The sequence below is a fragment of the Scyliorhinus canicula genome, chromosome 6 (genome assembly GCF_902713615.1).
Source record: "Scyliorhinus canicula chromosome 6, sScyCan1.1, whole genome shotgun sequence".
In the NCBI taxonomy this organism is placed as follows: Eukaryota; Metazoa; Chordata; class Chondrichthyes; order Carcharhiniformes; family Scyliorhinidae; genus Scyliorhinus; species Scyliorhinus canicula.
In genome coordinates, this window is record NC_052151.1 from 3,436,918 (window position 1) to 3,458,378 (window position 21,461).

Consider the following 21,461-nt stretch of genomic DNA (forward strand, 5'->3'; position numbering starts at 1 on the left):
CACCTCTCTACCCTCCCCCGCCCCCACCTCTCTACCCTCCCCCGCCCCCACCTCTCTACCCTCCCCGCCCCCACCTCTCTACCCTCCCCCGCCCCCACCTCTCTACCCTCCCCCGCCCCCACCTCTCTACCCTCCCCCGCCCCCACCTCTCTACCCTCCCCCGCCCCCACCTCTCTACCCTCCCCCGCCCCCACCTCTCTACCCACCCCCGCCCCCACCTCTCTACCCTCCCCCGCACACACCTCAGTCACTGCACACTCCTGCTCCCCCCCTGCACACACCTCTCTACCCTCCCCCTTGCACACACCTCTCTACCCTCCCCCTTCCACACACCTCAGTCACTACGCACCCGCACACACCTCTCTACCCTCCCCCGCACACACCTCTCTACCCCTCCCCCGCACACACCTCAGTCACTACACACTCCTGCACACACTCCTGCTCTCTCCCTGCACACACCTCTCTACCCTCCCCTTGCACACACCTCTCTTACCCTCCCCCTGCACACGCCCCAGTCACCACGCAGCCCTGCACACACTCCTGCTCTCCCCTGTACACACCTCAGTCACCACGCACCCTGCACACTCCTGCTCTCCCCCTGCACACACCTCAGTCACTACGCACCCTGCACACACCTCTCTACCCTTCCCCTTGCACACACACCTCAGTCACCCTGCGCACACCCCCTGCCCTCCCCTGTAGTTGTCACTTGCCAGGTGAATAAATCCAAATTAGAAGCAGCTGCAACTGACCTTTGAACTGTGCATGGACACCCTTGAGATAATGAAGTGTGACAATCTGGTGTACAACGAACATATAGCGAGTGTTTGGTGGATTGTTTTGATGGATTGTCTTCTGCTTTGTCGTTTCTCTCCCCCCCCCCCCCCCCCCCCCCCCCCCCCCCCCCTCCAGATGCCTGAAGAAATTCGCACCGTTGATGATGAGGTGGAAACCTTTGCCTTTCAGGCTGAGATTGCTCAGCTTATGTCATTGATCATCAACACCTTCTATTCTAACAAAGAAATCTTCCTCCGGGAACTTATCTCCAATTCCTCTGATGTGAGTTTCTGTTTCTCTTCTCAGAATTGTTGAAATGCTGACAGTGTGGTCATGTTTCTGCCCATTAGCTAATTCTCTATCTTTTTAATAATCAGAATGTCCAATTCACCTAATAGCACGTCTTTCGGTACTTGTGGGAGGAAACCCACGCAGATATTGGGAGAACATGCAGACTCCACACACACTGACCCGAGCTGAGAATTTGAACCTGGGACCCTGGAGCTGTGAAGCCAGAGCTCAAATACCATGGGCTCTTATCTCATAAGACTGAGGAATAGGGCTACATAGAATGCTCTTCCAGAGAACCAGCACAGACCTGATGGGCTGAATGGTTTCCTTCTGCACTGTGAAGATTAAGATTATTTGGTTTCTTCTGCAATGTTGCCCATCCTGTGCCACCATTCCATACTCTTAAAACTCAACCGTCTGAACTGGCTTCATCCTCTAGCCTACCTCTCCCTGTAAATTCCTCACCCTCTGATCTGCTGATTGACAGTCCCTCTCTCCCCTCCCTGTTTCGGATCGGTGTGTTCCATCCTCTTTGGAAATCAATTTTGTAGCCGCCTTTAGTTTGAACTTTTAGAATTCCCTCCCAAAGCCGCCTCATGGGTATGTAGGAGTTTCATCTTTTCATTCTTATAAATGTTTTTGTTTCATTTTGGAAAATGTAACAGTAGTCAGCTGTTTGATGTTTTTTGTTTATTTTGATATAATTTGCTTGCATTTTATTCTGTAGGCTCTGGACAAGATCCGATATGAAAGCTTGACCGATCCTTCAAAATTGGAAAGTGGCAAGGATCTGAAGATTGAAATCATCCCCAACCTGCGCGAACGCACCCTCACCGTCATCGACACTGGGATCGGGATGACCAAGGCTGATCTGATTAACAACTTGGGCACCATTGCCAAGTCTGGAACCAAGGCCTTCATGGAAGCTCTGCAGGCTGGTGCAGATATTTCAATGATTGGCCAGTTTGGTGTTGGCTTCTATTCTGCCTACTTGGTGGCTGAGAAGGTTACAGTGCTCAGCAAGCACAATGACGATGAGGCATATGTCTGGGAATCATCAGCTGGTGGCTCCTTCACTGTCAAAACTTATACTGGTGAGTAATAAATGGGGAAGGAGCAGTGAGAACAGGGTGGGTTGTTTGCAGTTGATAGTCTGGCTGCATGAGGTGTAGTATGTAACTCTAAAATTGAGCTGATCCCAGTCAGGACAGCTGTGGGCTCCAGCAGGATTCCCGTTTCCTGGATATTGTGGGTGGGTTGACACTTGTGTAGTTTACAAGCCTGAATTATAGCTACTTGATTGAGGGTGACTGTCTTTTACTCCAGTGCAAGTCAACTCCCAAGAGGTATGTAAATTAGATCTTTTTTTAAAGCAGAAATTCAGAAGAATTTGGAGTAGGAGGGCCTGTTCTGCCATTCAATAGTGGTTAGCACTACTGTCTGGCTCTGCGGGGGCATGGGTTCATTTCCGGCCTTGGGTGACTGTCTGTGTGGAGTTTGCATGCGCTCCCCGTGGCATGGGTCTCCTCCGGGTGCTCCGGTTTTCTCTCTCAGGCCAAAGATGTGCAGATCAGGTGGATTGTCCCATCGTGTCTTAACGGTTAAATGGGGCTGTGAGCCTGCTGGGTAGGGTAATCTTGAGGGATGATGCAGACTCTATGGGCCAAATCGCTTTCTGGACCATTCGTATGGTCCTGTGCTGTATGGATTCCAACTGCCTTTTATTTGCTAGCATTCTGGATAGAAATGTCAGTGTACATGCATTTAATTAAACGGCAACACGTCAGCGCAACATGTTTTGAAATATGACTTGAGTGGTAAGTAGTTACAGTCGCATGTTTCAATGAGAATATCATTGGGACCTTTTTTAGAAAATATTTTATTGAAGCATTTGTAATTTTCACAGTTTAACACTTAAACATTCCTTTAACAATTGCGCGGGCTGACACACCTAAATAAGACCTAAAGACAACATCCCCTACTACCCCCGCCCTATTTCCTAATTACTCGTGTACTAAATTCCCTGTCCTTGTCTTGCCTCCCATTTTCCTCCCCTCCCCCCAATTGATCTCAGGGCGAACTTAATCTTTTCCAGCCTGAGAAACCCCGCCATGTCGCTGACCAACACTCCTGACTTTGGCGGTTCCGAGTCTCCATCCCAGCAAAATCCATCTCTGGGCCAGCAGGGAGGAGAAGGCCAGAACATCGGCCTCTCTCTGTGTTCCGGATCTACCGATACCCCAAATATTGCCAATCCTGGACTTGGAGTCACCCTCCCTTCCGGGACCTCTGACATAACGTCCGCAAATCCCTGCCAGAATCCCCTCAATTTCAAACACGCCCAGAACACACATGCATGCTACGCCAGGCTTCTCCCACAGCGTCCGCACCTATCCTCCACTTCCTCAATAAACCTGCTGATCCAGGCTACCGTCATGTGGGCTCTGAACCACCTTGAACTAGATCAGGCCAAGTCTGGCACCAGATGAGGATGAATTAACTCTACAAAGCCTTTTCCCATCGTTTGATTTCCAACTCTCCTTCCAGCCCCTCTTCCTCTCCCTGATAGGGACCCCTTCCCACTCCCATCAACTCCTTGTACATCTCCCAGACCCTTCCCGACGCCTGTTTTTATCATTGGGATCTATTAATAGATCTGTAATCTTTCATACATTCTTCGACAATTTAATTGGCCCAGGTGACATCCCTTGCTATAAGTGGCTGATTGCTCTATGGTCTTAAACCATATGTATGAAGCAGTACGCATAGCTGCACAGAAAATACTGATCTGAAATTCAACCAACCTGTTTAAGCACTTGGCCTACATGTTAACGGCAGAGAGCATATTGATTAGAGTAACATGGTGTGCATCTGTGGGTCAGTAGCATCCAATTGAATGCTGCCAGTTAAACTGGGAGGAATAAGTTGAAGTTTATTCTCCGGTTGTGAAGTGCTCAGACCCAAAAACGTTGAGCGCAACATCCAAGTATGAGCAATAGGGGTTGGTTTAGCACGGCGCTAAATTGCTGGCTTTGAAAGCAGACCAAGGCAGGTGAGCAGCACAGTTCAATTCCTGTACCAGCCTCCCCAAACAGGTGCCGGAATGTGGCGACTAGGGGCTTTTCACAGCTTCATTTGAAGCCTACCCGTTACAATACGCGATTTTCATTTCAATTCCTGTTGCAATGTCTGTCGAAGTTAGTGGTTTGAAACTTTCCCACCCATGTTCGCATTTGTATTGTGAACTACTGTTACTGCACAGCTTTGAAACATTTCTGATGTCCCCGTGCTGACTTGCGTGAAAATAGGATCATGGTCTGGGTGCCTGGATGTTGCAGTACTTCAATTTCATTAGTCTCTCGTTGAAGTACTCTTCCAGACTCTGATCACGGAATTGTCCAGTGTTTTTGTTGGAGCTCTGGAATGTGTAATCCCCAGCCAATCCTGCGAGGCTCCATTGGACGAGGGAGTGAATGGCTACTGTGTTGTCGTATTTTTGGGAGATGGCGTTCCCCTTCCAGCTGGAAATGTTGAGAATTGGTCTGGAATAAAGTCTGACTGGCAGACACTTTGTAGGCTAAAGTTAGGAAAATGAGAATTGGTTAGTATTCCTCAAAAATGAAGTCTTGATGCCTCAATCTGGATAGATTATTAAAACTAACGAGAAACATCTGGCTATGTTTTCTTGCTCATTACTATCTAAATTACACATCCTTCTCCACCAGAACTCATGCAATTCTTCAGACAGGCTGCAGGCTAGTGTTGGGAAAGAACTGGTCTGCTGCTGGAGTTATTCTGGGAGGTTGAGTGAAACTTCTGCTTCAGTGGCAATATTCTGGACCCTGGAGGTGATTTGCTATGACTGCAGTGTTCATTCGATTCACTGATGCAGTCGAGTACGTGCATTAAACCGTGGGCAGATCAGTGGCAAGTAATATTTGTTCTACAAGTGCCAGACAATGACCATCCAGTGGAGTGCCCACCAGTATCCTGGGGTCATCATTGACCTGAAATTTAACACGGCCAGACATGTAAATGAATAGGTTTTGAATTCTGCATCAAAACTTCCGAACTCTTGCCTGGGTGAGAACCACTCCAACAACATCCAGAACAAAACAGCCTGAGACTGGCACCCAATCTGCCATTCATTGAAACCTGGCAGCACTGTGCTGTCTGCAAGATCCGCTGCTCAGAACCTAACTTTAATAGATAAGAGACTTCAGTACTGACTTTCTAAACCGGATTGTTGGAAATGTGCTACAGCCAAACAGCAGTGACTAGTGTTTAAAGCAAATGCATTTCATCACCCCCTTCCAACATCTTTACCAGCTGCAGGGACAGCAAATCACCATGGAAATTCTTCCATGATGGAGTTTTTGACTAGCAAGTCATGAGTGAGACATCATTCCATCAAACCAATCAGACATACTCCAAGGAATATCATTAACTGGAAGTTATTCCAGTTGTCATGAGGTTCTGACAGTAAAGAGGATTTGTGATTCTCTGGACAAGGCAAGAGTAAAACATTGAACTTAATCACACTCACCTTGAGATTTTGGTAGCCTGGGTACTCTGGAATGCTGGGCATGGGATACATGCTGGTGCTGTTAGATCGATGTCTTGATGAGCTTTTCTGAGAGTATGCAGAAACGGACCGCTTGCCTGTGCTACCCATGGTGAGAGCAGCTCCCTCTTCTGCAGCTAGTGACTCAGTTGATTCTGATCTCAGCTGTTTTATATTGAAGGCTTGTGATGGGCACATGGCGTTGCTAATCAGAAGCAGGTGCCCTGACATGATTAACTTATTTGATCGTGGGATTATTTGCTGTTCTCCAAATTGGACAGTGGATTTGACAGGGATAAAACTCCTTAATCCATTCAAGGCTTCCTGACAAGCAGGAAGGTTCATTAAGAAAATGTGTAACTGATGACGTTGGATTGATTTGGAATAGTCTGTAATGGGATTAATTTATTGATGCACCTGCTGTCACCATCCTAAACACGGGCAGTAAAGTGGCAGTCCCCAGGCAGGAAAACCTCAAGTTATATCAAACTGATTGAGCTTTACGGGCCCTTCATTAAAATGTTCAGTTGTTCAGGCACTATAACCTGGTGTTCTTCCTGTCACCTGCTCTATACTGTATCGCTGAGTAACAGCTTGTCGGCATTGCTGGCAGTACAATCGAAATCCTGCTGTATTTAATGTTACACTGCACATTCTGACTTGAGTTCAGCAGCTCATGGTTTGGGAATGAGGCTGCTGCTGGTCAGCAAGCTTCATACGCGTGGCATGTTGACTAAGAACTTGGCTACTTTTACACAGTCCCTACTCGTCCATAGTACTATTTGCTGGATTTTCTTACTGTGCTACAGTAGTCCCCCGTTATAACGCGGGTGTTGGGGTCCAAGACAGCCACCCACGTTGCATCCGAGCCGCGGATATCCACGATGGGGGTTTTTTGGCTCTGCAACTTTTTTTTTGGACCGGAAGCATTGGATAAAACCTTCGATCAGAGTTCTGATAAGAACTTACTTTAGTTGACTGCAGAATTATTACATTATGCTACCATAAGTTAAATATAATAATTCTGCAGTCAACTAAAGTAAGTTCTTATCAGAACTCTGATCGAAGGTTTTATCCAATGCTTCCGGTCCAAAAAAAAAGTTGCAGAGCCAATATGCAGCAGTGGCTGCAGGTTTGATTGCTATAATAAACTGACAGCATCAATTTCTCCTGGTCCTTGAAACTATATGAATAGAATCTTCATAACCCACCACCTAGTTCCCTTAGTTCATATTAGGAAACCCACAGAAACTTACCAGGAACGCTGCTCCTCTCTCACTGAATCTCCCTCCATCAGCCGGCAGTGTCAATTTCAGCGGCCGGCTCACTTTGATCCGGAGAGGGAAGCTGACAGGTGGGGTCCATAAGCCCCCCCCCCCCGCCATATATTGCGGAGCGCGGTATAACGGGGGACTACTGTACTAATGCTTCGGCCAGTCTGGAAAATACACGCCATCGCGGAACTGCTTTTTAAACACATGACTGTTTGGCAGAAACTAAAGCTGGCAATCTCATCATAGTATATAAAGATGTGGTAGCAATCCAACCAGTCACTGCAGAAAGGAAGAACTATTTAGTGCAATACTGAAGGTGTTGAGTGCTGCGTTGGCTGATCTTGGCAGTAAGGATCTGTGCCCATAGGTTAGGGGTGAGGAATCCAGGCAGGATTTCCATTGCTGATGACTCTGACATCTGAGTGCTGCCATTGTTGGTAGCATCAGTTGCATGGCTGCCTTCTGTTCCTTTCAATACTGCTTTGTTAATCTTGAGATGCTTGTTCCAAGAACAGCTTTCTCTTCAATTTTTGATCCTTTTATGTTTTGTCTTTTAGGAAAGGGTGATGGGGAAGACTCTGCTGATGCAGTCATCCGTGGTACAAAGGTGGTCCTGCACCTGAAAGAAGATCAGGCTGAGTATCTAGAGGAGAAGAGGATCAAAGAGGTTGTGAAGAAACACTCTCAGTTCATTGGTTATCCTATTACACTCTTTGTAAGTACTAAGATGTTGACTTACCCTTTAGAGCCTTGTATTGTTTAAATCCACCCCCTCCTAACTCTGTTCACATTGTAGTCCGGTCCTTAGCATGTGTGTCAATACTGTGGAAATCTCTATTTATTTTGTCGGGTGGCTTTTCCAGCTCTGGTGGTTGTACCAGAAAACTGAAATTGTGGATTAGCGTGAAAGAAGATTCAGTCTTGTGCTGAGTATTTCTCAAGGTGACTTACAGAGCGCTTAAAAAAGGCATTACTACGTATTCACCAATAAGGAGCCATAAATATTTGAACTGCAACATTATACCGTGGTGATCTGGACCACTCGCCATTACCTGAATCCGTGTTCATTGGACTTGTAGACTGGACAATGTTGAGTTCAGTATTAACACCATGTATGCTCAAATAGATGAGTGTTGCCACGCAATTCTTACTTGGCTCCTTTGTTGGGTTTGCTCTTGCAAGCTCCTTTGTTAGGTTTGATGGAATAATACCCAATGTCTTTCCCCTTCCGTATTTCTGACATATGGATGATACGTTTGTTATATTTAAATCTGTAGCAACATGTAAGAATGTCCTTATTTATCTTAATGGACTCCCTGTGCTCAAATTCACCTTTTGAAATTGGAACAGTCAAATAAGCTCCCTTTCCTTGATGTATTAATTGAGGAATCTGCTGGGGGTTCTCTAACCAGGTCTACCACAAGTGTATCTTCACTGGTCAATACACACACTGGGATTCTTACAGTTCTGATCACTATAAGATTGACCATATCAGCAAACTTGTAAATAGGGCCTGAGTCATTTGCTCACTGCTAGCTTGATGCTGAAATTGGGCCCATCAAAGATGGCCTATTAGATAATTGCTTGTCTGATCAGATCATTTCACATTGCATATCGCATAAACTCGTGTGTGGGCCCTGAAAAGTAGCTAATCTAGATTATTTCTGAGCGACATGGGTCCTGCTTCAATCCTTTTCCGCAGCCCAATTCCAGTGATGATTGCACTCCAGGCTGCATCCCAGTTAGCTCTTGCTTGCCCTTGTTAGACTGCTGTGTTTATCATGCCATGTGCTCCGTGCTTTAATTGTTCTCATGTTTTCTTCTCCCATTTGTTCTTGTAAAATTAGAGCATGATGTGTGGAAATGTCATTGCCATTGTCTGTTACGTCATGGTGTGATTTTCATTATCCACCATCTCACTGAAAAGGGACAGTTCTTCACTTTGGGCTAACTATCAATTTTAAGTGCCTGCTGCTTGTAGATTTTGGAAGAAGCGGTGGTGGGATGTTTACTGATGTTGTGACTTGTTTTCTTCAGGTTGAGAAGGAACGGGAAAAGGAGATCAGTGATGATGAGGCTGAAACCGAGGAAAAGCCGGAGAAAGAGGATGGTGCGGATATGGATGAAGGAGAGAAGCCCAAGATTGAAGATGTAGGTTCTGATGAGGAAGAAGATGGTGAAAAGAAGGACAAGAAAAAGACCAAGAAGATCAAAGAGAAATATATTGACCAAGAGGAGCTGAACAAAACCAAACCCATTTGGACTCGCAATCCTGATGACATCACGCAGGAGGAGTATGGCGAGTTCTACAAGAGCCTCACTAATGATTGGGAGGACCATCTTGCTGTGAAGGCAGGTTTAACCTGATTTTGAGTGCACTGTAACATCTTTAATATGCCATGTATATTGTGGAATAGAACCTAATAACACTCTAATTGGGGACTGCCAACTGGCCTAACAAAACTGTTTTTAGTGTCCTCCCATGTAATTTTTGTGGGTGAGATCCAATCAAGTGGGCTGCTTTGTCCTGGATGGTGTCGCGCTTGAGTTTGGGGCTGCACTCATCCAGGCAAGTGGAGAGTATTTCATTACACTCCTAACTTGTGCCTTGGAGATGGGGGACAGGAGGTGGGTTAGTCACCACAGGATTTCTAGCCTTTGACCTTCCCAGGTAGCCACAGTATTAATGTGGCTAGTCCCGTTCAGCTTCTGATCAATGCTAACCCCATGCTGCTTCCCGGCATGGGTCGCTGCGGAGCCTACACGTTCTCCCTGTATCTGCGTGGGCTTTCTCCCTCCGTGTGCCCGAACAGGCGTCGGACTGCGGGGACTAGGGGCTTTTCACAGTAACTTCATTGCAGCATTAATGCAAGTCTACTTGCGACACTAATGGAGAATTGTTGGTTGACACTGGCAGAAACACAGCTCCCTGGTGACTTATTTGTTAATTGACATAATCCTTTCCCATCAGAGTACAGAAGTAAAGATGCCTTGCTACAGTTTGTAGAGAGCCTTGGTAAGACCCCACTGGGAGTAATGTGTTTGGTTTTCGTCCCCTTATCTCGAAGAAAGGATATAGATGCCTTAGAGTGTGTGTAACAGAGGTTCACCAGATTGGGTTTTAGGAGAGATTGACTCTGGGTCTGTGTTTTGAAAAATGAGGGGAGCCTCATTGAAACTTAGCAAATGTTCAGTGTGTGATGGTGACCGGTGATCTAAAACCAGGAGCATAGCTTCAGGATAAGGGGGACTGGGATGAGGCAGAGTGTAGTGAAGCTTTGGAATTCTCTACCCCATCATTGAGCATGTTCAAGACTGAAATTGATCGATTCCTGGAACCAGTGACATTCAGTGATACGGAGACCATGCAGGGAAGTGGAGCGGAGATGGGTGATCGGTCATGATCTAATTGCAGGCTCGATGGGCTGAATAACTTGCGTCTGACGCTGGGGTGGCACATTGGTTAGTACTGCTACCTCAGCTCCACGGACTCGGGTTCAATTCCGGCCTCGGGTGACTGGAGTCTGCATTGTCTCCCCGTGAGTCTGTGTGGGTTTCCTCTGGGTGCTCCGGTTTCCTCCTCCTGTCCAAAGATGTGCAGGTTAGGTGGATTGGCCATGATAAATTGTCCCATAGTGTCCAAAAAGGTTAGGTGGGGTTACTGGGTAATGAGGATAGGGTGGAGGTGCGGGCTTAAGTAGGGTGCTCTTTCCCAGGATGGGTGCAGACTCTAGGGGCTGAATGGCCTCCTGCACTGTAAATTCTATGATTCAACTTGACTATGGGACTTGAAATCTTCAGTCATCATCATTTCAGGCAATTCAAAATCCATCCCAAAGACCATCCTGAACGTTCTCTGTACCTGACCTTGTCGCCAGATATTTGTCATGAAATAAAGAGCAGAGGTTGGTTAGCTCAGTGAGAATAATTTGTGGCTTTCCCCTCACAGCATTTCTCTGTTGAGGGCCAGCTGGAATTCCGTGCCCTCCTGTTCATTCCCAGGAGGGCTCCCTTTGACCTCTTTGAAAACAAGAAGAAGAAGAACAACATCAAGCTTTATGTGCGCCGAGTATTCATCATGGACAGTTGTGAGGAGCTGATCCCAGAGTATCTGAGTGAGTATTTTAATAAGTGTGTTTTGGGCCATGGACATCTGAGGAGCTGACCCAGAGTATCTGAGTCTTTTAATAAATGTGTTGTGTGGCCTTTCTGATTTGGGTACAAGTGGTGGGGAATGTTCCCCTCGTATGGTACTACTGTTTGGTGTAGGCTACTGGGTATTGACTTCCAGTTTCAGGGATTCCTGTTCAGAAATTATTTCTCCACAAATCTCTTATTGTCTTTGTTTTTATTGGCTCTTGTGGCTTCCTTTAGTTAGCCTAGAACTTGTGCACCGCATGTTCTGAGTTACAGTGCTGCAGATGTGGTCGTTCATGTCTGCCAATCTGGTCATCCCAGTAACAGCTGCTTTCAGGGTGCTCTGGCTGTAGTCCAAACAAATTTATTCAGCTTGTGCATGTAGTACTATTGATCATTTGTGAAAGCTCATTCGGCCCAGTGTGTGTGTGAAAGGAGAGTGATTGACTGGTATTCTTTCAGATTCTTTGTATGTGTAGAATTCTATAGTCTGGCTTCCACTAAACTTGGAAGTCTAAAGTGCAGTGTGTGTTATTTCAGTGGTGTAAGCCCAGATATCTGGCTCTCTTGGACTTTTGTCATTAAGACCATTTTGGTTCATGTCTGATGTGACTGATTGTCTTAACCCAGACTTTGTTCGTGGTGTGGTGGACTCTGAGGACCTGCCCTTGAATATTTCCCGAGAAATGCTGCAACAGAGCAAAATCCTGAAGGTCATTCGCAAGAACATTGTCAAGAAGTGCATGGAGCTGTTCTCTGAGCTGGCAGAGGACAAGGAAAACTACAAGAAATTCTATGAGCAGTTCTCAAAGAACCTGAAGGTACGGGCAAAAGGAGGAAGAAGCTCCCACTTCGTATTGGCCTGCTGCTTGTATGAAGGGCAAAAAGCAGGGGGGCTCTCTACTTGGTGAATGCAGTTTCCTTCCTGGGAATTTCACCTCCATTGTCCTGGCACAAATGTCGAATCACTATTTATTGAATTGCTGAAGGGCCTACAGTATAGAGGGTGTAGATTGACCCATTAAATGTGCAACTCGAATCGTTCTCTCTCTGCACACGTACGGTGGCAGTAGGTCAACCCCCCAGGTCTGCTCCGTCATACAATTTAATCAGCCATTCCTACCTACCCCCAATAATCTTTCACTTCCTTGTTAATATAGCACTTGGGGTGAATGGGATCAAAGGTCATGGGGAGAACGCAGGATTAGACTATTGAGTTGGATGATCAGCCCTGATCGTGGTAAAATATGTGCAGGTTAGGTGGATTGGCCATGATAAATTGCCCTTAGTGTCCAAAATTGCCCTTATTGGGGTTATTGGGATAGGGGAAGGTGTTGACCTTCGGTAGGGTGCTCTTTCCAAGAGCCGGTGCAGACTCGATGGGCCAAATGGCCTCCTTCTGCACTGTAAATTCTATGAAATGGTGGAGCAGGCTCGAAGGGCCAAACTGCCTCCCCCTGTCTTCTATTTAATCAAGAATCTGTCTACTCTTGTTTTCAAACTATTTAAAACTTCTACTACCCTCTGAGGAAGGGAATTCTAAAGACTTCATATTCAGTTGTACACCTGCAGCACAGAAAAGGCCCTTTGGCCCATTGTGTCTGTGCCAGTCACAAACGAGCACCTCCCATAGCCTTGTATGCCTTGGCATTGAAAATGCTCATCTAAGTACTTCTTAAATGTAATGTACAGACTCTCACCACTCTCTGGATAAAACAATCCCCCCCCCCCCCCCCACCGGGGTCATTGATCCCTCCAAGGGGAAAAGCTTCTTGTCCACTCTTGTGTATATCCATCATAATTTCATACATCTCGGGTGGAAAATATACAGTAAATGGCAGACCCTGAAGAGTATTGATAGGCAGAGGGATCTGGGTGTACAGGTCCACTAATCACAAAGTGGCCATGCAATGGAGACGGTAGTCAAGAAGGCATATCGCAGCTTTATGGAACCTTAGTTAGGCCATATTGTGTTCAATTCTTGTCGCCACACTACCAGAATGATGTGGATGCTTTGGAGAGGGTACAGAAGTGGTTTACCAGGATGTTGCCTGGCATGGAGGGCATTAGCTGTAAGGAGTGATTGAATAAACTTGGTTTGTTAGCAATGGAGTGACGGATGTTGGGGGGGGGGGGGGGGGGGGGGGTGACCTGATATGAATCGACAAAATTGAGGGGAATAGTCAGATGTTTTTTCCCCAGGGTGGAAGAGTCAATTACTAGGAAACATGCGTTTATGGTGCGAGGGGCAAAGTTTAGAGGAGATATACAAGGGAAGGAGGAGGTAGTGGAAGCAGGTACAATGGTGATGTTTATGGGGCGTCTTAACAAAAACATGAACAGGATGGAAATAGACCCTGGAAGTGTAGAAGGTTTTGGGTTAGACGGGCAGCATGGTTGGTGCAGGCTTAGAAGGCCGAAGGAACTGTGCCTGTGCTGTAATTTTATTTCTTCATGTGCTCTCTCTCTCTTTTTCTCCTCTCTTTCTCTCTCTCTTACACTCTCTCTCTCTCTCTCTCTCTCTCTCTCTCTCTCTCTCACAATCTCTCACACACTCTCTCTCTCTCTCTCACTCACTCTCAACTCTCTCTCTCTTTCTCCCCCCCCCCCCCCCCCCCCCCCCCCCCCCCCCCCCCCCCCTCCCCCCCCCCCCCCCCCCCCCCCCCCCCAACCCCAGGCCCGTCTACTCTGCACCAAGGAAAACAATCCCAGTCTATCCAATCTCCCATCATAACTAAAACTTTCCAGCCCAAGCAACATTCTGGTGAATCTCCTCTGCACCCTTTCCAGTGCTATCACATCCCTCTAATGTGAATTCCAGAACTGGGCACAATACTGCTGTGGCCTAACCAACATTTTGTGCAGTTCCCACATAATCTCCCTGCTCTCGGACTCCTCAGCTAATAAAGGCCATATACTTTCTGAACCACTGTATCCACCTGCCCTGTTACCTTCAGGGACCAATGTACATGCACATCAAGATCCCTCTGATCTTCGGTGCTTCCCAGGGTCCTGCCGTTTATCATGTATTCTCTTGCCTTGTCCGTCCTGCCCAAGTACATCAACTCTCACTTATCCTGATTGAATTCCATTTGCCACTGATCAGCCCATCTGACCAGCCAGTCTGTATCCTGTAATCGAAGGCAATCCTCACTATTTACCACTCCACCAATTTTCATATCACCTGCGAATCAACCCTGCAAATTTATGGCAATCATTTATATAAACCACACACAGCAAGGGCCCTTGAAGAAGAAAAATCTAATTTGTCTTAATGGCAGTCTAAGCTTTCCTAATGACTTGCTGTATCTGTTTGTTCATACACCCAGATCCCTCTACCTCAGAGCTCTGCGATCTCACCATTTAGACAAAGTTTTTTAAATTCTGAACTTGTAATTCTGTAAGATAGTGTAATAACTGTTATCCTTTCTTTAACTCCTAGCTGGGTATACATGAGGACTCCCAGAATCGCAAGAAGCTGTCTGAAATGCTGCGTTACCACACCTCACAGTGTGGAGACGAGCTCACCCCATTGTCAGACTATGTCTCCCGAATGAAGGAAAACCAGAAATGCATCTACTATATAACTGGTGAGTTGTGGTCCAGTGACAAATGTCTGGGTTTGCTGATTAGGGGTGAGTGTGGGTCTGATGAGCAGCACCACACTACCTCTGCTTGCTTTGTAATGCAGTGAATGATATGAACAGTAGGCCATTTACCCTCTTGAGACTGACTTCTCCGATGCAGTAAGATCATGGTTGCTCCATATTCTTGAACATCTTGTCTAGGAAAAATATATTGCTCTCTGATTTAAAATTGGGCTGTTAGTTTTTGTAAGTGAAGGTCTACCCCGTGTGTGAAGAAGTCTTTCCTAACTTTACTCTCCTGAATGGCTTGGCTCTGATTGTTTTAGATTTCTCCTGTTGCTGAGGAAAGTTTCACTGTCCATCCTAAAATCCCTCTATTAAATCATTCTGTATAAATTTCAAAGAATCCATAATCTCTTCATAATCGGACCCTTTGTAAAACTTGGAAAAAATCTTGAATAAGCTCAACTCTGTTAATATGAAAGCATTGAATTTCCCGGACAACAAACTTGGGCAATACATTGTTCTGCTACAAGGTACTTGACAACGTGTCCAAGATGTGGTTTAAAAAATAACACAATTGCCTGTGAGCAGTGAGTTTGACACTGTTGTTTTTCTAGACTATCCCAAGTTACTTGTCCTTATACCATTAACAGAAGGTGCTGATGTCAGCTATTCTTGAACCTTTCTCTTACAAAATGTTTCATTGTCGCTCACTGCTGTAAACATTAATTTTTGCTATGTCGAGTTCTTTGTTAAAACCATGAAGTTGGAGCCTGTCCAGGTGTTGTGTATCCTTTTAAAAAAGATTATTTCAACAAGTTACCAACATGCAGCCTAAACCTGATGCTAGCAAGTCTCAACTGTTCATCTGGCACATTCTAAACCCAAAATATTCCCACTTAATTAAAGCAGAGCCTTTAAGATCTGCTTTGTTACAGATATGGGTGTCTCTTGACTTGTTTTTTTTTTACTAATCTCATAGCTCCAAGTTTATTTTTTTGTGTAAACAAGTGCATTGCCATCAGCTCTGCTCTCAACTTCTCAACACATGCTGGGAATATTGGTTTAATAGGATAGAGTTCAATTCCCAGACTAGCTGTGGTAGCTCATGGAAGGCTGTCTTGCTTTGGAGTACTGCTATTAATAGCCAATTCTCTTTTTGAATGGGGACACCTGTGGTGCTCTGTGGGTGGACTCATTACTAATTATCAAGCATGTACTCGTATAAATGTCAGTATGGCCTGACTAATTCGAGATCATGATATTCTGGCCGGCAAAATCTAACCAGCTCAGTTGTCTGTGTTGTACTGGGAAAGCATTTTGTTTTGATCACCAAATGTATTGAAAGAGGGGAGAAATGTGTACTCTGACCTGCAGAATGCCATTTAAAGACTGTGTCCAGCAGCCAAATAACAACTAATATCCTCTGGAAGGAGACCTGCCACCCTTACCTGCTCTGGGATATGTGTGGCACCAGGCACACTACAGTGTAGTTGATACTTGACTGGTCTCGAGCAACTCCGATCAAGGGTGATTGGGGAATTGGCGACAAATGCTGGCCTTGCCAGTGATGTCCATATTCTATGAATATTTTTTTAAAAAGGAACTGGCTACCTCTGATAAGGATAAGTTGGGCATACATGCAGGGACCAGCCCAGCCAGTGGTTACAGCCGTGACAGCTTACAGTCCAGTTCCTGATTTCACTGATGGAGATAAACATATGCCGTTCCTTTTTCAGGTGAAAGCAAAGATCAAGTAGCTAACTCTGCCTTTGTGGAGTGCGTCAGGAAGCGGGGCTTTGAGGTGGTATACATGACTGAGCCCATCGATGAATATTGTGTGCAGCAGCTGAAGGAGTTTGATGGTAAGCAGCTTGTCTCTGTCACAAAGGAGGGCCTTGAGCTGCCTGAGGACGATGAGGAGAAGAAAAAGCGTGAAGAAGACCGAGCCAAGTATGATAACCTGTGCAAGCTCATGAAAGAGATTCTGGACAAGAAGGTGGAGAAGGTAAATTGGAGAGAGTTAATTCACAGCAGCAGCATTTAGAGATCATTGTCTTGAACCTTATCCTGTGCCATGTAATGTTCGGATTATCTTTTGTTATGACACCTGGACTAGGGTGCAGTCAATTCCAGCTCCCTTGACCAAGAGTCTCAACACAAGTGTTTGGGCCTTGGCTTCCCAAAAGGGTCTTTGTTTCAGATGGCTGTCTGTAAGCAGACCTTCCTGATCCAGGTCTGCAGCCTGTAATTGTTTCACTGCAGATTCATCCATTCAGGTTCTCTGTAGGTTCAGAAACAAATCACCTCACAGCCTTTCAACAGAGAGAGCAGGTTCTTTCCAAATGTCCAGGATTCAAACTGAGCTCCTGAAAACCATTCTGCTCAAGTAGGACGCATCACCACCTGTTACAGGGCAGAATACGGCCTTTTGGCCAATTCATTGACCACCAGCGAACCAATTAAACAGAATCCTGCCCCATCTCTTGGAAGCCAGAAAAGGTGTCTATTCCAAAACCCAGTGCCATTTACTATGTTGTAACTTTCTGAATTCCTCATTCTCTATGCTGTTTGACTCATGTCCATTAAGCATTCATTGATCAATAAACAAAAACAATGGGGAAATAAGAGAATGAACCTCTGAGAAATGACTGTGTTTGGAATCAAATCCAGGTTCTTCCAGATCCATACTAACTGATGTTAAACACGCCGTCTCCAGGGAGGGGAGCTGAGTCTAGGATTTGTTCCCTTGTAACCCCTGCTGCTAAAGTGTCCGCAGTCAACCATTAACATTATTACCTGGACAAGGGACCATTTGGGTGAGGTACCTGTGGTGGATGTTAGCAGTACATTGTACCGCAGCAAAGAGGGAGGGGCACCTCTGGCACATTGGGATGAAATGTGCTGTTACTAATGGACAAGTCCCATCTGAAGCAGCGACTAAATGGAGAAACGAGTGGCTTTAACACATTGGAATCTGTTTCAGGTGACTGTTTCGAACCGGCTTGTCTCCTCCCCATGCTGCATTGTGACCAGTACCTATGGCTGGACTGCTAACATGGAGAGGATCATGAAGGCTCAAGCCCTGAGGGACAATTCAACCATGGGTTATATGATGGCCAAGAAACACCTGGAGATCAACCCTGACCACCCAATCGTGGACACTCTGAGGCAGAAAGCTGAAGTAGACAAGAATGACAAAGCTGTTAAAGACCTTGTGATCCTGCTCTTTGAGACTGCGCTGTTGTCCTCTGGGTTTTCATTGGATGATCCACAGACACACTCTAACCGTATCTACAGAATGATCAAGCTGGGTCTGGGTAAGTGGTTACTGAGCAAAGAAGCAGGTTACTGCTGCTCTTTATAATATAGTGCGTAAAATATCTGATAAATTTGCTGAGTCTGCAACAGGTATAGACAAGTGGGCAAAAAATTGGCAGGTGGAGTATAAGAACATGGGTAAATGTGAATTGTCCACTCTGACAGGAAGAATAGACGAGCAGCATATTATTGAAATGGGGAGAGATTGCAGAATACTGTGGTACAGAGGGATCTGGGTGTCCTGGCACATGAATCACAAAGCTGGTCTGCAGTGTTCAGGAAGGCAAATGGAATGTTGGTGTTTACTGTATGAGCAATGAGATATAAAAGGGACATGTTGCCACAGCTGTACAGGACACTGGTAAAACCACATCTGGTCTCCTTTATTTGTTAGAAATGGTTCAGAGAAGGTTCACTGGATCATTCCTGTGTTGAGGTTGAACATGTTGGGTTTGTACCTATTGGAGTTTAGAATGAAAGGTGCTTTTATTGAAACATACAAAATCCTGAGGGGCCTTAAACATACAAAATGCTATGGGGACTTAAATACAGAGAGCAAGTTTCCACTTGTGGGAGAGACCAGGGGGCACTGTTGAGATGGAATTGAAGAGATGAGTGGTTAGTATGTGGGATGGGTGACTGGGTCATGCTACTGTGGGGTGGCACCATGGTTAGCACTGTTGCTTCACAGCGCCAGGGTCCCAGGTTTGATTCCTGGGTCACTGTATGGCGTCTGCATGTTCTCCCCGTGTCTGCGTGGGTTTCCTCCGGTGTTCTCCCACAAGTCCCGAAAGACGTGATGTTAGGTGAATTGGACATTCTGAATTCTCCCTCTCTACCTGAACAGGCGCCGGAATGTGGCAACTAGGGAATTTTCACAGTAACTTCATTGCAGTGTTAATGTCAGCTTAATTGTGACAATAATAAAGATTAAAATTAAAGGTTTTTGATAGACAACTTGAGTCGGGTGTTATGTGGGGGCATTTCGGGTCTCCAATCGGCCATCATATCGAACGGTGCGGCGGGCTGAACAGGGCCAACTCCTGTGTTATAGAAGGCCATGGGCCCTCTTTGTCATTCCAAAATGAATTGCAGTTAAAACATTATGTGGATTAGATCGTGTTCCACATGTAGCAGTGTGATTGTGTGCATTGGTGACTTGTACTAATACTGAGAATTTTACAGTGGTGTTAAATTGTTGTTCTGTTTGAAAGGTATTGATGATGATGAGGTGCCTGTGGAAGAGACCACTCCACAACCTGTTGAAGAGATCCCACCTCTGGAGGGAGATGAGGATGCATCCCGCATGGAGGAAGTCGACTAAAGCTGCTCTCTTCCTTTCTGTATTCTTCCTTGGTGTATTCAATTGGACTGCTGTATTTAATTTGGACTTTTGAAAGGATCTGTTGTGCAGTGTGTAAAGTAATGATTGTCTGACTAGTCTGATCAGATCAATGTGGATTGGACCTGCTCTCTTTAGGGGGCGGAGTCTTGCACTACAGTCGTTATCAGATGTTACTGTCCTTTTTTTATTATTTTCAAACGCATGTCATTTATACTTTTGCAGCTCTGCTGCAAAATAAAATCCGACGCTACTGGTGCAACTGAGGGTGTGGTTTATTATGCTGGGGTCAATTCCTCATTATTCCCACTCCAAATACATGGAATTAAACAAACCACTCCAGGGTTTCTCCCACGACCGCCCCTGCTGCAATATATCTGGGATATTCCCGTCCCCGACAGCCACCGGCTGCGATATTCCTGTCCACAGCGGCCACCGGTTGGGATATTCCTGTCCGCACACATTTGTTTATCTGCAGTTAGGGCTAGTAACCAAGATCAGAATGTGCTTCTGATTTCCTAAGAATTTCCACATTTAGAAAATGATCTATGCCTAAATTCCTCCTTTCAAAATGCACAACCTCACTTTGCCACTTCATTGCCCACTCTCCAAGCTTGTCCAAGTCCTTCTACTACCTGTCCCTCGACACATCTTTGTCCCCTCTCTCTGCCTTATGCCAGTCAGCCAATCCTCTATCCATGCCAGGATCTTCCCCTACAATGGGCTCTATTTAACAGTCTCCTACACGGCAACTTGTCAAAGGTCTTCTGGAAACCAAAGTAAATCACGTCCACTGGTTCTCCTTTATCTAATTTCCTTGTTATCTCCTCAAAGAACTCTGAACAGATTTTTCAGACATGACCTCGTGACAAAGCCGTGCTGACTCTGTCCTATTTTACCATGCACTTCCAAGTGCTTCATGAACTCCTTTAACGGCAGACTCTAAAATCTTACAGATGACCGAAGTCAGGCTGACCAGCCTATAATTTACCTTCTTGTGCCTCCCTCCTTAGTGGTGGTACATTAACCACCTTCCAGTCCTCTGGGACCCTTCCTTCCTCCAATGATTCCCGAAAGATCATCACCAATGCCTCCACAATTTCCTCGGCTATCTCTTTTAGAACCCTGGGGTGTAGTCCATCCGGTCCAGGTGATTTATCCAGCTTCAGACTTTTCAGTTTCCCCAGAACCTTCTCCTTAGTGTGATGGTCACTGCACGCACCTCCTGGAGCTCTGGCATCCCACTGGTGTCTTCCACTGTGAAGACTGATGCAAAGTAACTATTCAGTTCGTCTGCCATTTCTTTGTTTCTATTATTACTTCTCCAGCTACATTTTCCAGTGATCCCATGTCTATTTTTGCCTCTGTCTTGCCTTTTATATATTGAAAGAAACTTCCTATCTTCTTTTATATTACTCGCTAGCTTGCACTCATTTCATCTGAAATGAAACTGGCTTATTGTCACAAGTCGGCTTCAAATGAAGTTGCTGTGAAAAATCCCTGGTCGCCATATTCCGACACCTGTTTGGGAAGGCTGGTACAGAAGTTGAACTGTGCTGCTGGCCTGTCTTGGTCTGCTTTAAAAGGCAGCTCTTTAGCCCTGTGCTAAACCAGCTCCTTATTCTCCCCCCCCCCCCCTTATTGCTTTTTTGTTGTCCTCTGCTTGCTTTTAAATGATGCCCAATTCTCTGGCTTCCCATTAATCCTTGCCACTCTGTATGCTTGTTCTTTTGCTTTTATGCTGTCCTTCACTTCCCTTGTCAACCATAGGTGCCTTGCCCTGCCCTTAACATGTTTCCTCCTCCTTGGGATGAATTTCTGCTCTGCCTCCCGAGTAACCCTGAAAAACTCCTGCCATTGTGGTGTTGTTCCACCACTGTCTTCCCTGCTGGGCTCCTTTTCCAATCAACTCTGGCCAGCTCCTCCCTCATGTCTTTGTAGTTACCCTTATTTAATTGTAATACTGTTACATCTGATTGCAGCTTCTCTCCCTCAAACTGTAAGGTAAATTTTATCATATTATGGTGACTGCTCCCTAAGGGTTCCTTCACCTTAAGATCCCTAATCGAGTCTGTCTCATTACACATCACCAAATCCAGAATTGCCTCTTCGCTAGTGGGCTCTACCACAAGCTGCTCCAAAAAACATCTCTTAAAAATGTCTGT

At 45.7% G+C, this 21,461-nt stretch overlaps 2 protein-coding genes across 2 annotated transcripts; one reads left to right on the forward strand and one right to left on the reverse strand.

Annotated features, from left to right (window-relative positions):
- Positions 1 to 912: 912 nt before the first annotated feature.
- LOC119966958 (heat shock protein HSP 90-beta) lies at positions 913 to 19,558 on the forward strand. Its single transcript, XM_038798911.1, has 10 exons — positions 913 to 1,059; positions 1,796 to 2,162; positions 7,464 to 7,621; positions 8,944 to 9,258; positions 10,856 to 11,021; positions 11,674 to 11,864; positions 14,486 to 14,633; positions 16,373 to 16,641; positions 17,620 to 17,953; positions 19,169 to 19,558. Exons 1-10 carry the CDS (start codon positions 913 to 915, stop codon positions 19,276 to 19,278), a joined length of 2,205 nt encoding a protein of 734 aa, XP_038654839.1. The 3' UTR covers positions 19,279 to 19,558.
- LOC119966959 lies at positions 4,165 to 6,526 on the reverse strand. Its single transcript, XM_038798912.1, has 2 exons — positions 5,615 to 6,526; positions 4,165 to 4,645 (listed from the first exon to the last, which is right to left on the reverse strand). Exons 1-2 carry the CDS (start codon positions 5,975 to 5,977, stop codon positions 4,379 to 4,381), a joined length of 630 nt encoding a protein of 209 aa, XP_038654840.1. The 5' UTR covers positions 5,978 to 6,526; the 3' UTR covers positions 4,165 to 4,378.
- Positions 19,559 to 21,461: the final 1,903 nt, after the last annotated feature.